The sequence below is a fragment of the Elephas maximus genome, chromosome 4 (genome assembly GCF_024166365.1).
Source record: "Elephas maximus indicus isolate mEleMax1 chromosome 4, mEleMax1 primary haplotype, whole genome shotgun sequence".
NCBI classification, from domain to species: Eukaryota; Metazoa; Chordata; class Mammalia; order Proboscidea; family Elephantidae; genus Elephas; species Elephas maximus.
The window spans coordinates 91,195,156-91,213,070 of record NC_064822.1 but is presented as its reverse complement, the minus strand read 5'-3'; the positions used below and the strand labels follow the sequence as shown (position 1 = coordinate 91,213,070).

The window sequence follows — 17,915 nt, the reverse complement described above, 5'->3', positions numbered from 1 at the left end:
TTGTCATTCACAAAGTGAAATGCTAATTTGGTGAAAAAGTTATACACAGACATGATTGTTTTGCTAATGAAGAGAGACCCCCCCATGATACATTCCAACATCCCTATACTGTGTAATATATAATGCAATTCTGTTATCATAATGGTCCCCACAGACTATCATATTCCTTCCCAAACCTCTGTATCACTCTACTTATTTGGTATTCACTTATTAAATATGCTATAATGAGATCTCTTGATTTACTTTTTCACTAAATCTACCACAACGAATTGTAGGAAGGGGTAACCATCATGTAACTCTCATTGACCCACAAGGAGTGAAAAACTCTCTCATAGAAGCCATGTACTGTTTCATCTCAGAACAATGAAAAGACACTGCATTCTGCCAAATTCTCAGCCCAGAAATACATGATTGATTTTGGAGAGATTTTTTTGCCTCAGTGAAAAGTATAGAGAATGGCCAAAGAGAATACATTTTTTTAAAGCCTAAAGGGATACAAAAAGTAATGACAAGATAACCAATGATACAATTTAGAGGCCAAAGTGAAAGGCCTGGTTGCCACGGATCCTATCAGCATGCAATTACATAGATTTATATCTTATAGTTTATATTCCTTCTGCAGTTTATTTTCCTTTCAACATACGTTGCTCTGACTGGGAGACCAGCAGTCTCCTCCTGTCTACCGTGCTGTTCATGCTTACTTTCTAATCTTTTTCCTGTCTGTCATATCTGTAAAGAAAGCAAAGTTATCTTCTCATGACTACATGAACAAGGGGCATATACAAGGATGAATTATACATAAAAACCCATGTGAATAATTTAAGTTAAAATATTTAAGTTAAAAAGAAAAGTTTCTATAAAAAATTTCATTTCTGTGGAAAGACAGAATTGAAAATTAACAATGTTTTTCCATATATACATACACGTATAAATTCACAGAAAAAGTTTTTTAAGTAGACCTATTCTAGTGGTCCTTAGATATAATAGTCATATTTTCTAAATCTAAAGAATCTACAGGAGATAGTAGTACGAAAATAAAAAGCAGTTTGAGTCTACTAAAATTGAGTAAGAATGAAAAAGTAACATGATCCGCTACAGATCTCAATACAGTCCTAAGCACAGGAACTGGTTAGCCACAGTTCTTATATTAATACATTCTTGAAGAATATAAAATTTAAGAATGAAAACATTGACATTTTTACCTTTGAAATTAATATTAGCTTATAAATTCCATGTGCTTAATCTTCAACCAGCTAACACGATATAAACATCATGTCCTGTAAGAAATTTTAATTGGTCTTATACTCTGTGTGGTAGCAAGGATACCTGCATAAAAATAAGACCTTCATTCCCTAGGAGTTTATTTGCTCTTGTTGGTGCCTTTTCCCCAGGATACATTCAGTCTAGAAAGTTAGAGAGTTATCACAGACAGTATGCTCAGAATAAGAACTTAAGGCTTTGGATATAATCAGAAATGAGATCTAAAATTTAAAGGGGAAAAAAAACCCTGTGTCCACGAAGTAGAGACAAGAAAAAGTAAAACAGAATGTGAGCTCGCAGAAGTAATTTTGATAAAAATTTTTTAGAAGGCATCAATGAATCTTTAACCCTGCAACAGCACGAAGTTTGTCCTTTATTTAAAAGGTTAGTTTTTGTACAAAGTTCAGTAATTTTTTAAAATTGAGTTTATTTTTTATTTTCTAATTGGGGTAGTTCATTCACTAAAGATAAGCACACCAACCTGTATGTTGAATTAAACTTCATGGAAAATGAAATGTAGCTTGATAAAGTAGTGCAGATGTGCTTTAATTGTTTCACCATCCATATCCTTTGCATAAATAAAAAATATTTTTGATAGTTATCTGAATCTAAGGAAGAATGCCCCTCCACCCTACTGTCTTGTCCCTATACTCAACAATTTGAATTATAGTATTACTTCTAGGAAACTAATTTTCTATATATCCTTTGGCTCTAGGGGCCTTCATATTAAATTTTCATTATAAAAACATACCCTGAAGAGTTTTATTGCTTGCATACATGATGGCATTATAGATATGTTTATTATGAAAGTAGCTAGTAGCATTTTTCATTATTGAACTCCACTTAAAATCTGGAGATAAATGTCTGCACTACATTTCATGCTTAATATACCAAACAGTAGACATTCAATTTTAGCAAAAGTGAAATTTAAGTTTAAAAAATTGGAATGCTTTTTAATGAACAGCAGTTTTTATCAAATAAGTATGTTCAAGTTTGAAGGAAGGCCCCTTAAAGAAAAATGACTCAGAAAACACCAAATGACAGAAAATAAAGAATTAAGACCCATATGGAATACTGGTTTTAGTAGGAAAGCAACCAGTTATTTTTTAATGTTCAATTTGTCATGACTGCTCAGGTGTCTCAGAAAGCAAAAGACATACTCCTGTAACCAATCACACGTTGGATCTTTCGGTTTAGTTAAGTGTTTTAAGATGGCTGACTTAAAAGAGTCTTCTCTGCCTTTTAGTAAGTAAAAGCATTAGTGATTCTTTAACAAGAGAGATGCAGGTAAACAGCTTCTTTGTGCTTGGCTGAAGATTGTGCGGTACAAAGTGAAGGATGGTGACTGAATAACCAAAATTTCTTTTTAGCACTAATATTTCTAATATTCTTTTTATTAAAGATAATGGATATTGTAAGTGATAGTAAATACTTGAGTATTTCAATAATATAAATTAAATAGCATTGATATTTATTGAGCCAAAAATTGACTGTGTCCATGTCACTTCCAGTCCAGGAGAAGAACATAATGGTAGGTAAAATACAGTTCTTGCTGTTTAAAATATTTTTCAAAAATAATCTGGCCTATAAATCTTCTAACTGGCCCTTACATTCTATTGTTCTATCCAAATTTACAAAAGACATCTTCCCCTGATAATCATGCCACATTTTTATTGCTTCTCTTTTCTTATGATTCAGAACACCAAAACATCATCTACAGCTTTAGTTTAACCTTTTCAATAACCACCCACAACACACATGTACACACATACACACACGCACAGTTGCTAACTAGAAAATAGAAGCAATATAAATTTTCTTTTAGTCTGTCCCTGATTTAATAGGGCCTAAAAAAAAAAAAAAATTTTTTTTTTTTTTTTTAAGATGCTACCTTTATCTCTTTTTTGGCTCTGATTATTTGGGTTCATGTTAGTGATCATGGCTGGTATTCCTTTTATGGAGAAAGGGAACCTAATCATGTCACTGATAATTGGTTCACCTGCTCCTTCTGGATGGAAAAAAATAGGAGATATGTCTAATATTTCTTAAAGCAATGGGTCCTGAATAAATGTGTGGCAGTCTCAAATTCTGAGTAAACCTGTTCCACAGTTAAGGTGTAATCGTCAAAGGCAGAGAATAATGAGTTCATTTCCTGTGGGTACCTAGCAGACTGATGCTTTAAAAAATGAGAATGTTTGCGGTATGACAGGGTAAAGGAAAAAAATCCTTTTGTCAAATTAGACCTTTTAAGTTAAGCAGTCACCTTAAAGTGAGATTTTAATCACAAGTAAAATATAATAAAGAAGCCTTTGAGAAAAGGAGTCATATTTTGTCTATTGAAGTTCCTCAGAAGATAGAAAAAAATGATCAGATCCTCTTAAATCATTTTGTCCCTCCCTACAGCCTGCCATTAAAGTATTTTTCTCTCAATATTTTGTGTTTTCCCCCTCTCTTCTCTGGTGAGGTGGTTTATGGACTTGAGCATAAACTTCCTTCACTACCCACCAAACACAGATTATCACATGTGAATTTTGTGTCATAACTCACAAAGAGATAGGCCCACACAGTTATCTTAATTGTTATATATAGTCCTCATTTAACCATGCTTAACAGTCTTATGGAGCTCTGGTGGCAGAGCGGTTAAAAGCTCAGTGGCTAACCAAAAGGTCGGCAACTTGAATCCACCAGCTGCACCTTGGAAACCCTATGGGGCAGTTCTACTCTGTCCTATAGGGTCGCTATGAGTCGGAATGGACTCAATGGCAACAGGTTAACAGTCTTATGGAAAAAATATTGCAATAAACGTAGTTTCCACACACCGCAGTTCTTTGTAAGCTCAAGCGTCTTATACGGTTTAGGTGAAGATTTTTGAACATGCTGATGCTAACTGCTGCAACAATTATGGGATTTGAAATGGTAAAATAACCTGTACGACCGACAGTCCCAGTGACCAAAACACACGTTATCTCAGAATAATAACCAAGACTGAAGCATTAACTGAACTCTCATATTTAACTACGTATTATTAGCACCTTCAAAAAGAGGCACTGTTTTAAATAGGCACAGAACAGAAAAAAAAAAGGACTTTGGAAATATTGTTGGAATTCACTAATATATCCCGTGTCACGTAAATTACTGCTTTTTCTTATTATAAAAATATCAATACCCTTAGATGTCAGATGTCAATCAGTTAAACATAAATCACCCAAAACATGTAAGTTTAGAACACTGTTCAATTCTAAGATAAAACATGCTTTGTATTTAAAAAATAAATTAGAGACAAATATGAACCTAAAGCTGAGGAGAAAAAGCATGTATTGTGTGTGTGTATATATATATTTATATTTAATACTATGAACACGTAATTGCTATATACTTAAGGTATTTTATTCTTATGAATATTTCTACAAAAAACAAGTATTACCTTTTCTTAATATGTCAAAAGCCTAACATCAACAATTTGTCCTTTTGTTTTAAAAGAGCATATGTTGTTTATTTAGCATTATGAACTAAATTAAATAAGCTAATAACCTAAACTGTCCCTGTATTTTTTTTTTTTACCGTGGATCTATTTTGGCAACATGGAGGTATATCTTTCAAACTGTCACAAGTCCTACATGTGAAAAACACATTAAATAATTTTTTTTTCTTAAATGAAAGTCACCCATTCTAACCTGATAGTGAGAGAACCAATTAATACCATTTTCTTCAAGACAAAAATACACATTCAAGAACTAGCTCATAAAAAATGCTCCATTTTTCACATTACTTCAAAATTTATCAGTGGAATGGCTCTGCATGTGAATTTCACTAAAACTACATAAATATAGGAGAATAGTCCCCAAACGATGCATTTATGAGCCTGTATATTTTAACATAAAGTGCTGAGAGATGAATAAGGAGACTGGGAATGTCTTGAGCTGTAAATCTTGAGACCCCCCCACACTGTGGCTGGTCCTGGAGTTCAGCATTCTGATTTTGATTTAGGTTCAGCGTGATCGTCCCAGGTGGCTGGATGCTCATTTGGACCATCTGGTGTCTCACCTCTGACAGCTAAGAGGATGATTTTCAGCCACTTCTGTTTCAGTTCCTCACTGTCTGCAGCGAAGCTGTGCACGGACTTGGACTGGGTCAGTCTGAAACTGTGCGGCAGGTCTGCACTCCTTGGCATGTCATCCACAACATAGCCCAGAAGTGGAATGGTGGCCTGGGCTCTGACGTCCTAGGGAAAATACATCGTACATATGAGTGAGTGTATAATGTATTAGCTTGCTGCCACTTTTTCTACCACTGCCCCACACAGACTCGCACTGTGAGCTCTCTATAGGCACACTGCCCTATACATGAGGCCTCTGGTAATGTTGCCTGAAAGAATTCACAAATGTGAGCTGACACCCAAAGCAGCCAGGACTTACTTGAAGCTATACCTCCTCTCAGTGAGGAAGCCCATTCAGCTCTCCATTCAATGAGAAAGGGAAGAAAGAAAGTTCCTTATTGTATAAAACCAACAAATGTTGATGATGACTTCATTATTAAAGGAGTTTTATTTGGTAATTCACTCATTCGTCTGTTTACTTACAGAGAAAAACTTATAAGAAAAACAATGAAATATATACCTTGGTATTTTAATCTATTGCTAAAATAATTTTACTAACCCTTAATGTAGATACAGGTTAAAATGCAACAGGTACTTTTAAAACTTTTATATTTCCAGAGTGAATGCATAATTGATTTAAGTGTTCTTGGTTTTAATTTTTTTTATTGCAGTAAATATGCCTATAACAAAATGTTTGCCATTGCAGCATTAACTTTTGTTCATCATGTTGTCCAACCATTGTTCTTATCTGTTCCCACATTTTTCCCTCGCCCTTAACACAGAAGCTAGGTGTCCCCTAAGCACTGAGTCCTTCTTTCACGGTTCCACCTGACCTTCCCTGGTAACCACTAACAAGCTTTTGTGTCTCTACACTTGCCTATTCTTGATATTTCATATAAGTGGGATTATACAGCATTTGTCATTTTATGACTGACTTTTTCACTCAACACGATGTTTTTAAGGTTCATCTATGTTGTAGCATGTATTATGGCTTCATAACATTCCATTGTACCTATATGCCACATTTTGTTTATCCAGTCATCTGTTGATGGACATTTAGGTTGTTTCTACCTTTCAGCTATTCTGAATAGTAATGCAGTGAACACTGGTGTACATGTATTTGTGTTCTTGCTTTCAGTTCTTTTGCGTAGATTCCTAGAAGTGGAATTGGTGGATCATACAGGAGCCCTGGAGGCACAGTGGTGAAGAGCTCTGGGTGCTAACCAAAAAAGGTCGGTGATTAGAATCTACCAGCCGCTCCTTGAAAACTCTATGGAGCAGTTCTACTCTGCCCTGTAGGGTTGCTATGAGTCAGAATTGACTCGGCAGCAACACGTTTTATAGTGATTCTGTGTCGAAGTTTTTGAGGAATCGCCAGACTGTTTTCCACTGTGGCTGTACAGTTTTGCATTGCACTAGCAATGGAAGAAGGTTCCAGTCTCTCCACATCCTTTTCAACACCTGTAGCTTTATATATTTTTAATCATAGCCATCGTAATGGGTGTGAAGTGATAAGTCATTGTGGTTTTGATTGGTATTTCCCTTAATGACTAATGATGTTGAGCCTCTTTTCATGTGCTTATTGGCTATTTGCATTTCTTTTTTGGTGAAATATCTAATTCCCTTGCCCATTTCTTGGTTGGGTTGTTTGTCTTTTTATTGTTAAGTTGTGGGAGTTATTTGTATATTCTGGCTATTATGCCCTTACCAGATATATAGTTCCCAAAATTTTCTCCTGATCTGTAGGTTGTCTCTTTACTTTAATAAAATCCTTTAATGAACAAAAGGTTTTAAATTTGATAAGGTCCCATATATGTTTTTTCTTTTGTTCCTCATGCTGTTAGTGTCATATGTAAGAATTCATTGTTGAAAATTATGTCCCAAAGTATTACCCTTATGTTTTCTTCTAAGAGTTTTATGGTTTTAGATCTTAGATTTAGGTCTTTGATCCATTTTAAGTTAGTTTTTATATATGACCCATTTTAAGTGAGTTTTTATATATGGTGACAGGTATGGGTCCAGTTTCATTCTTTTGTTTGTGGAGATCTACTTGTTCCAGCTCCATTTATTAAAGAGACTATTCTTTCCCCAGTGGATGGATTTAGTGCCCTTTTTGAAGATTAACTGACAATAGATGTGTGGTCTGTATGTCTGTCATTATACCAGTATTGGACTGTTTTGATTACTGCAGCTTTATAACGTGTTTTGAGATTGCGAAGCGTGAGTTTTCCTACTTTGTTCTTTTTCAAGATTGCTTTGGGTATTCGAGTCCCTTGCAGTCCCATAAAAACTTATGAACTGGCTTTTCCATTTCTGCAAAGAAGTTTGTTGGAAATTTGATGGGGATTGCACTGAATCTATAGATTGCTTTAGGTAGTATTGACATCTTAACAATATTAAGTCTTCTGATCCATGAGTACAGAATTTTCTTCCATTTATTTAGGCCTTTAATTTCATATCCAGATTGCTCATTTCTGATTTATAGAAACACACTTAATTTTTGTGTGTTTACCTTGTATCCCGCCATTTTGCTGAGTTCATTTATTACCTCTAGTAGATTTCTTGTGAATTCTTTGGAGTCTTCTATGTAAGGTAAGGACAGAAGCCCTGGTGGTGCAATGGCTAAGCACTCGGTCGATAACCAAAAGGATGGTGGTTCAAACCCACCCAGCGGCTCCATGTGAGAAAAGATCCGGTGATCTGCTTTCAGAAAGATTACAGCCTACAAAACCCTATGGGGTAGTTCTACTCTGTCACACTAGATCGCTATGAGTCAGAATTGACCTGATGGCATCTAACAACAATGTATAGGAGCATGTCATCTGTGAATAATAGCTTTACTTTTTACTTCCTGATTTTGGTAACTTTTCTTTTTCTTGTCTAATCCTCTGGCTAGAACTTCCAGCACAATACTGAATAACAGTGATGAGAGTGGGTATATTGTCCTGTTCCTGATTGTAAGGGGAGAGCACTCAGTCTCTCTACATTCAGTATGATATTAGCAGTGAGTTTTTAATAAATGCCCTTTATCAGATTGAGGAATTTTTCCTTCAATTCTAGCTCATTGAGTATATTTATTATGAAATGACATTGTATTTTGTCAAATGCCTTCTCTGCATCAATTAAGTTCAGGGCTGAGTAAATTTTTTTTCTCGTTGCAGTTCTTCGTGTACATGTGAGAAGGGTCGAGAACTTAGAACTGCTCATGCCACCATCTTCCCACAATACATTTGCTTGTTTTTTAAATAAAACACAATCTACAGTGCCTGATGCTACCCGTTAGAAGCAAAACTGGAGTCTCTGTTGTTTCCATAGGTTTACTTCGGATCTATACACATATGGTTCTCAAAAAATTGTTACTGAATGTTAACCAAAGATGGATTAAAATTCTCCTTCATCTGAAATTCCATTCTTTTTCAAGTATCCATCCATCCAGCAAAATGACAGCCTTTTGTTAATATTGTTTCCTATCATTAAAAAGGCTCATCTCTCCCTTTTGCTTCTCCCTTTCTCCCCATGCTCTATTCTAATACAACCCACTTTTTCTCAAATCTGCTGAATAGGAATGAGAAAAGGGAACAAATGATCATAGGGTGAAGAAAATATTGTCTCTAAAAGGAACCAATCAACTTAAATAACAAACTTGAATGTTAGTTACTCATTAGTTTTCAATTTTAGTGAAATGGTCTGAGCTGTCTTGTTCTACAGAGAAGCAAACTGAAGGATTTTGAACTCATGACCACTGGCCTCCCTCTGTCCCTGACGAGCTCTGTTGCTTCAGTTTATATACCTGTGGGGCGCCGTACATGTACAGCACAAGAGGGTCTTGCTTGGGAATCACACACCAAGTCTTCTGCCAAGGTTTTGACTTCTCCATGTACTGCAGAAAGCTGCACACCACACTGTTTCCAGATACTTCTGCTGATTCAATCTAGAAAAATGGAAAGTGTGTACATGTGAGAGAGAATGAACACATAATGAACTAGACTGAGAAGTAATTCAACTTAAGGAAAACGAAGTGCAATGTGTCTATATAAAATGTCTCCTTGGAAAGGACCACCTGCAATAATTATTTAAGTACACATCTAGATCTATCACGAACCATGGAAAAATAATTGAGCAAATTTTAACTCTTTATACTACTAGATCTTGAATTTAAACAGAGCTGACATTTATTGACTTCTTACTATGTAGGCACTTTTCTTAACCTTACTACGTGTATAATTTTACTTAATCCTCACACCAACACTGAGAAGTTAGTACTTTCATTATCTCTGAGGCTCAGGGTTTAAATAACTTTCCCAAGATAACACATTTACTAACTGGCATGCCAGAATTTGAACCCAGGCAGTCTGATTCCAGAGCCTGAACTTTTAACCACAATGCCACACAGACTCAAACTATGTAAGAATGTAATAGCAAAAAGACAAATACTGAACAGCAATCTTTTTCAATTATTTGAGGTCACAGTACCTCAAATAATTAAAAACAATTTTTTTAGTTGCAGTAACTTTTTATAAAGCCATTTACAATTTTCTGAGTTGACGCCTAACAATACCCACTCTTCACTTATCGACTATCTCGTTATCTGACATTCTGCATTTACAACAATAATAAAAAAAATCTATTTGGTGCATTAATGAGGCAGCAGACATGGTGGGACAGCTGCAGAGTATCCTGCACCTTGAAGAGGGTCTCTGGGTGGCCTCTGGGAAGCTGGGTCCCCTGCCCTCAGTGGCTCTGTGTCTGCATGGGGCCAGCCTCCTCCGAGCTATTGGGCACCTGTGCTGGGTTCCCAGCTTTTATGCAGTCTGACACTCTGCAGCTCAAAACTGCTGTGGGGTGGGAAGGGGGGAAAGAGGCATCTGAGAGAGTGTTGGGAAGAATTGCATGTGAGTTCAATGACATCTCAAAGTGAGCTGAACTAGGCCTGAAGCCTCTGCCTCAGTGGGGCTAGGTGCATAGCAAGCTCCTTTGAAGGATGCTCCAGGCCTTGGTGACTTGCCAGACCTGGAGGGTAGAGCAGGCAGGGGTGGGCATGGAGCCCTGGAGGTGGCTCAGCAAGGGAAGCTCTGACCCAGCATAGGAGGAAGTTAAAGTGGTTAAACAGTGGGCTCTCCAGTCACACAGCCCAGCTTAAACCAGCTCTGTCTCCTCAAAGCCTCCTCTGCAGAGGAATAATCCATAACTGGGCTCATCACTGTGATGAGCCCATCAGTAAATCTTGGTGTTGTTATTTCTACGATCGTATTTTCTAAATCAAAAAAAAAAAAAAAAAATCAGACAAATGGATAGTCTGAAAACACAAACAAAAATCCTCCATTTTCACATAACGACCTGGTCCTTGAAACCTAACCATGTCGATAAGTGAGAAGTAGATGTATATAAATCACTAGCTAAAACGGGAACAAAACCATTTGACTAAATGATGTTTTTTATTATATACTTTATGGAAAGTAACTGGTCTTCTATCTCTGAAATCCCTGTGGTATGGCTACTCAGTGTCATCTGTAGAACTGTGCTGCTTTGCAAATTCTTTTGTAATCAGTTTGAGATAAGCCTAGAAATAAGAGTAAGCATTTAGAAACTTAAAGTGATTTGACTTTGCCATGATACCCAAGTGCAGGACTTTGAATTTTACAAAAATACTGTTCTATCGTGGATTAGAAATAAAACTGGCCCTTCACTTCAGATAGTTTAAGACGCACTGGTTGGCAAATTATGTCTAACAGGCCAACTCCAGCCCATTATTTATTTTTGTATGAATCATGAGTTAAGAATGGTTGTCACAGATAAGGCAATCAATTTTCCGATAGGGAGCACTGACTTTGAACTCCAATTAAGAGAAATGTTATCCCTCCAAAGAGAATTTCATCCTTCTCATTAGTAGATCTATATTATTAAAGATCATACTAAATTACATTTTGAATTTTGTTTGATAATTTGTAGAAATGTGTTTTTTCTTTTGTTATAACAAGTACTACCTACATAATATCCTTGATTTTGCCTCATGGCAAAATCAAAAATGTTCTCTCTCTGGTTCTTTACAGAAAAAAGCTTTCTGCTGTGTGGGTCTAGAGCACCTAACACACTAACTGGCAGAAAGTAAGTCTCAAATGTGCATTTACATGTGTGAGCATGCACACGCACATAATACTTCTACTTACAGATTTCTGTATATTCATTTGGCTAGATGAGTTAATCTAATACACATTTCATGAAATGTTTCCCCCAAGTATAATTTTTTTTTTCTATAAAACTAGCTAGAAGTTTTTATTTTGTAGATATAGCCTGAAACTCACACTTAAAACCAGTTGTCTGGCTCATTATATTGTACCTGTCTCATCAGCTGCTGCTGTTTCTGGGGGGTCACTGCAGCATGCCACTCTACCCTCCCTGCCCATGAAAGCCCCCACTGCAGTCTGCCAAACAAGTAATACATATTCCCCAAAAGAATTCAGAATTTCACTTTTAGTTTATAGGTTTACACTTTAACCCAAGTAGATCTTGAAGTTTATAATCTTTTTTCAGTTAATATAAATGACTTTTAAAAACTTACACAATGTAGGTGCTCAGTAAATGCTTATTCTCTAGAAATTCTTAATAAGCTAACTATATCTATAACTCTAGCTACAAAGAATTTTGATCATGAGCCCATGCTTCGAAGGCTTTTCAGGCTGCCTTTGAATTTATTGCCACAAAGGCCTTACTATATAATTTACCCCTTATATTCTTAATATCTTTGAGTGCGAAATTCATTTCAGACACAGGATGCATTACAGTCCCCCAGTGTTGGGGGGTCTGAATTTATTCTAAAACATGAGTCAAATTCACTTGGGTGAAACTTCAATAATATTTCACAATGCAGTTGTCAGACTGCTGTCACTGCCTATTTGATGATGCTCTCGATGCAATAAGTTTGAAGAGTTTTTCAGATAATAAATTTTAATCTCAATTAGAAAAATTTATGCAGTGGTTTTCAAAGTTATTGTGATGAAATGTGGGAAAAAGCTGCCCTATAGAGAAAATATACTATAATAGTTTGGACATTAGACGAGAGGCCAATTAATGCTCTAATATTTGGCTATAGCTACTTTCACCAAATCAACATATTTTCATTTTCCAGTGAATGTTGGTTTAACATAGCCCCCTCTTCTTTCTATATTACCATGTAGGATCCCAAGTCAGCAATACAGGAGTATGAATTATATTCATTGTTGCTCAAATTGCTAAATACTAAGAGAAATAATAATATATATTTTTTATATTCATCAGGGGTAAAAGAGAATTCAAAGTTCCTTGTATAAAAAACTTAAAAAAATCTGATATTTAGTATTTATTTCATACCTCTAGAATTCCCTTCCTTTTCTTCTCTTCACTCTCTGTGAATCCACTTATTATTTGATAGCAGTCTTTACAAACTTTGCTCAGTTTACCACCATCATACTCAAGTTGAGCTTTGTAATCAGAACATTTCCAACAAACCACCTTAAATTGAAAAGAAGGGTAATGAGAAGTGATAATAGTATTTTAAAAATGATTTAAGTGTTAAGCAACAATCAGTTATAGATAATAATAAGTGAAAAAAAGTAAGTGTAAAAGGCAGATTTTTACTACACTAAGAAGAGTCCCATAAACATTAGGAGTGTTTGTCATGATGGTGTGAGCTATCCCATGGTTGTAATAGGCTGGCTGTCAGCTTAGCTTATCCTTCTCTTTCTGATTTCTAAAACTAGGAGATGCTCTTATTCTTTACACCTCTGGATGTTTTATCAACATCCTCCCCAAAATGAACTCATGATTATCCTTGCTGTTAGCTCTCTCCTTACTCCACCCCACCCCACCTACCTCACTCCTCCCAATCTAGTCCCCGCTCACAGTGCTCTCTATAGCAGGATATAGCACAGCCATCTAACCAGTGATGACAAGTCAGAAACGTAGGCGTCATCCCTGACACCTCCCTCTATTTCACCCCATAGATTCACCTTTGTCCTGCTGATTTTATCTCAAACATTTCTTCGATCTGTCTCCCTTTCTACATCTCCCTGTAATCACCAAAGTCCATGCTATCAGCCTCCTAGTTTGGACTACCATTATACACTCCTAAGTGGTCTCCTTGTAGCATTTTTACTGATCTCCACTCTTGGCATCTCTCCAAGCTGTTTTCCAAACAGCAGCCAGATGCTCTTAAAAATGCTACCCTGGTATGTTCTTCCTCTATTTAAAATCCTACAAAGTATTCCCTTTGTTCTTGGATAAAGAACAAATTCTTTGTTCTGCCCCTCTTACTCTCTTTGCTCTTTCTCTTCTGTCACATTGGCTCCTTCCCCCCGTAAAGTGTCATGCATCTCCGCCTTCAGTGAGTTAACTCTTGCTCATCCTTCAGCCATTGGTTCAAATTTCACCTCCTCAAGTAAGACTCCTCTGACTTCCAGAATAGAGCATGTCTCTTGTCACTGTCAAAGTGCTAAAGCTCCCAATACTTTCTTTCACAGCACTGATTCCAGTTTTTAATTATATACTTGTGTGAATATTTGATTGTTTGTCTCCCTTACTAGGCGTGAGAGACTGTCCTTGTATATTCTGCTCACCAGACACACAATAAACATTCATAGACTGTCAGGGAATGAGTGACAACGCAAATGCATGCTGTTTCTTAGTGAACGGTATTTTTCATGTCTATATCTGAAAAATAATACCAAATAACACTTTAATTCCTTTATTTTCATATCATAGTATTTTGATAATCCACATGCAAATACATTTTTGCTTGTTTATCTAAGCCAAGTATGGTAGTACCAGAAATCACGTCAAGCAAACTCAAGGATGGATTAAAAAAAGTCTTACCCTGAGAAAAATATGCTTGTCATTAATTTTGATTATAGAACAGCCTCAGTGAGTCAAAACTAAGTCTTAGGAAAAGAATAAATTTGCAGTATTAAGTGATAATAATCTAAAACAACTAGAAATAAAAATTGTTTTACTTAAACATAAAAAACACTGCAATGCCTACCCTTCTATGCTTATTCACGGCTTTTAGGAGAAAGTATATAATTTCAACTTGGTTTACAAAGCCCTCCAAGACCTGCCTCTACCTATCTTTCTCTAGCTTCATTTCATGTTTTGTTCCTCCTCATTCTTTCCATGTGAAACTCAATCATTCATGAAACCGTGGTCAAATTATGTTCATATGTAGCATCATTACATTTGTGTTGTTGTTAGATGCCATCAAGTTGATTCTGACTCATACTGACCCCTACGTACAAACACAACAAAACACTGCCTGATCTGGCACCATCCTCACAATCATTGCTATGCTTCAGCCCATCGTTACATCCACTGTGTCAATCCATCTCATTGAGGGTCTTCCTCTTTATGCCTGACCTTCTACTTTACCAAGCATAATGTCCTTCTCTAGGGACTGATCCCTCCTGATAACATGTCCAAAGTACATGAGATGAAGTCTTGCCATCCTCACTTCTAAGGAGCATTCTCACTGTACTTTTTCCAAGACAGATTTGTTTGTTCTTCTGGGAGTCCATGGTATATTCAATATTCTTCACAATACCATAATTCAAAGACATCAATAATTCCTCAGTCTTCCTTATTCATTGTCCAGCTTTCTTATGCATACAAAGCGACTGAAAACACCATGCCTTGGGTCAGGCGCACCTTAGTCCTCAAAGTGACATCTTTGCTTTTCAACACTTTTAATTATCATATTGCTTATTAGTCCAGTTGTGAAGATTTTTGTTTTCTTTATGTTGAGGTGTAATCCAAACAGAAGGCGGTAGTCTGTGATCTTCAACAGTAAGCGCTTCAGGTCCTCTTCACTTTCGGCAAAGTTCTGTCCATCTGTATATCACAAGATGTTAATGAGTCTTCCTCCAATCTTGATGCCACATTCTTCATATAGTCCAGCTTCTTGGATTATTTGCTCAGCATACAGATAGAATAAGTATGGTGAAAGGATACAACCTTGACAGACATCTTTCTTGATTTTAAACCACTCAGTATCTCCTTGACTTGTTTGAATGACTGCCTCTTTGTCTACGTACAGGTTGTACTTCAGCACAGTTAAGTGTTCTGGAATTCCGATTTTTTGCAATGTTACCTATAATTTGTTATGATCTACAGAGTTGAAAGCCTTTCGTAGTCAACAAAACACAGGTAAACATCTTTCTGGTATTCTCTGCTTTCAGCCATGATCCATTTGACATTAGCAATGATATCCCTCATTCCACATCCTCTTCTGAATCAGGCTTGAACTTTGTACTGCTACAACTGTTTTTGAATTATCTTCAGCAAAATTTTACTTGCGTGTGGTATTAATATTCGATAATTTCTGCATTCTGTTGGACCACCTTCCTTTGGACGGACATAAATATGGATCTCTTCCAGTTGGTTGGCCAGATAGCTGTCTTCCAAATTTCTTGACATAGATGAGTGAACGCTTACAGTGTTGCATCCATTTGTTGAAACATCTCAACTGGTATTCCATCAACTCCTGGAACCTTGTGTTTTGACAGTGCCTTCAGTGCAGCTTGGACTGGTTCCTTGAATACCATTAGTTCTGGATTGCTTCCTTGAATACCATCAATTCTTGATCAAATGCTATCTCCTGAAATGACTGAATGTCAGCTAATTCTTTTTGGTACAGTGACTCTGTGTAGTCCTTCCATCTTCTTTTGATACTTCCTCCGTCATTCAATATTTTGCCCATAGAATCCTTCAATATTGCAACTCCAGGCTTGAATGTTTTCTTCAGTTCTTTTAGCTTAAGAAATGCTGAGCATGTTCTTCCCTTTTGGCTTTCTATCTCCAGGTCTTCAGTCATTAGTGTCCAATGCATCAAATTTATTCTCGATATGGTCTGTAAATTCAGGTGGGATATACTCAAGATTGTACTTTGGCTCTGGTAGACTTGTTTTAATTTCCTTCAGCTTCAACTTGAACTTACATATGAGCAACTGATGGTCTGTTCCACTGTTGGCCTTTGGCGTTGTTCTGATTCATGACATTGAGCTTTTCCATCTCTTTTCATAGATGTAGTGGATGTGATTCCTGTGTATTCCATCCAGCGAGGTCCACATGTATTACCAAAAAAAACCCGCTGCCGTCGAGTTGATTCCGACTCATAGCAACCCTACAGGACAGAGTAGAACTGCCCCATAGAGTTTCCAAGGTTGTAAATCTTTACGGAAGCAGACTGCTGCATCTTTCTCCTACAGAGAAAGATGGGTTTGAACCAGTGACATTTTGGTTAGCAGCTAAGTGCTTGTGCCACCAGGGCTCCCGTCCATAGGGACAGTTGCTGTTTATGTTGTTGAAAAAGGTATTTGTAATGAATAAGTTGTTGGTCTTGCAAAATTCTAATATGCGATCTACAGCATCATTTCTGTCACCATGTGCTAACCATAAAAGAATAATTTGTAATTTTAAGTATGTTAAAATTGGTAACTTCTGTTCATCTAATACACCATGAAGACAGTGAAAAGACATTTAGGAGAAGAAGTATGCAATACATATAGCCTACAAAGAACTACTAGCCAAAATATATAATATATTAACAAATATGCAAAAGAAAAAATCTAACAGAAAAATAGACAAAAGCATGAATAGTCACATTACAGAACAGGAAACACAAATTAAGACCGCCATGCTAGCTTCAATAGTGGCTGTAATTTAGTTCTGGGGCTGGGTGTTTGGTTTAAAGGAATTAATGCTAATTGATTTTTCATGCTTTATAACATATGTATATCACACACACACCCACAAACCCATCTTTCTTTCACTTCTCAAATCTCTTGCACATACCCATCTCTCACATATACTCTCTCCCTATATATAACACACACACACGTATATGATTCTTTTGTATATATCGAAGGTACAATGGAAAATTAAAACCATGTTCTCAAAGAAGATTTCATGATGTGAAAAAAGGTACCCAATGTAATGTTATTATATGAAATTGCAGTATATAAAACTGTTGTGATTAATAACCTGAGTTTGGAGTCAGAAAATATATTTTTTCTTATTTGAAGAGACTCAGTTTATTATTTGTAAAATGGGGATAACAGAATCTTTCTCATAGTGGAGTTGAGAAAATTAAGAGGTAGTATATATGAAACACTCCAAACAATACCAGGCACTGGTACATGATAAATGGTATTTACAAAACTGCTAGTTTTAGTATTCCTGTTCCTTTCCCCTGGCTTCATTTTTCTTTTATTTCTTATATCAATCAATAGCACTACCATTTATCCTGTTACCCAAACCTAAACTTTGGAGTCACTCTTGGCTAATCCTTGTTCTCATAAAATCTTGGTTGAACCAATTCCCTTTAACACCAATAGAGTATCTTTGCATGGCATATTAGGCTCTCAATGACCTGGACTCTACCTACGTCTCCACCCCTATTTCTTGCCAGTCCCTGTCTTCTAGTTTTTAGTCCAATAACTTCAATACCAAGCAGCTTGTATTCACGAACATATATCATGTGTATCCTTAATGCCAAACTCAGGCAGTTGGAATTCCTAAGGCTGTCATGCCACCA

General features: G+C 36.3%; 1 protein-coding gene across 5 annotated transcripts in view; it reads right to left on the bottom strand.

Moving 5' to 3' along the window:
- Window positions 1-278: 278 nt before the first annotated feature.
- The window catches only part of FGD4 (FYVE, RhoGEF and PH domain containing 4), a 245,009-nt gene continuing 227,372 nt past the window's right edge, over window positions 279-17,915 (bottom strand). For all 5 annotated transcript variants that reach the window (XM_049882786.1, XM_049882788.1, XM_049882789.1 and 2 more), the window contains 3 exons: window positions 12,704-12,844; window positions 9,147-9,287; window positions 279-5,482 (listed from right to left, as the gene is read on the bottom strand). In XM_049882786.1, coding sequence (XP_049738743.1) covers window positions 5,225-5,482; window positions 9,147-9,287; window positions 12,704-12,844 — 540 coding nt within the window. In that variant the 3' untranslated portion in view covers window positions 279-5,224. The remainder of the gene's footprint in view (window positions 5,483-9,146; window positions 9,288-12,703; window positions 12,845-17,915) is intronic.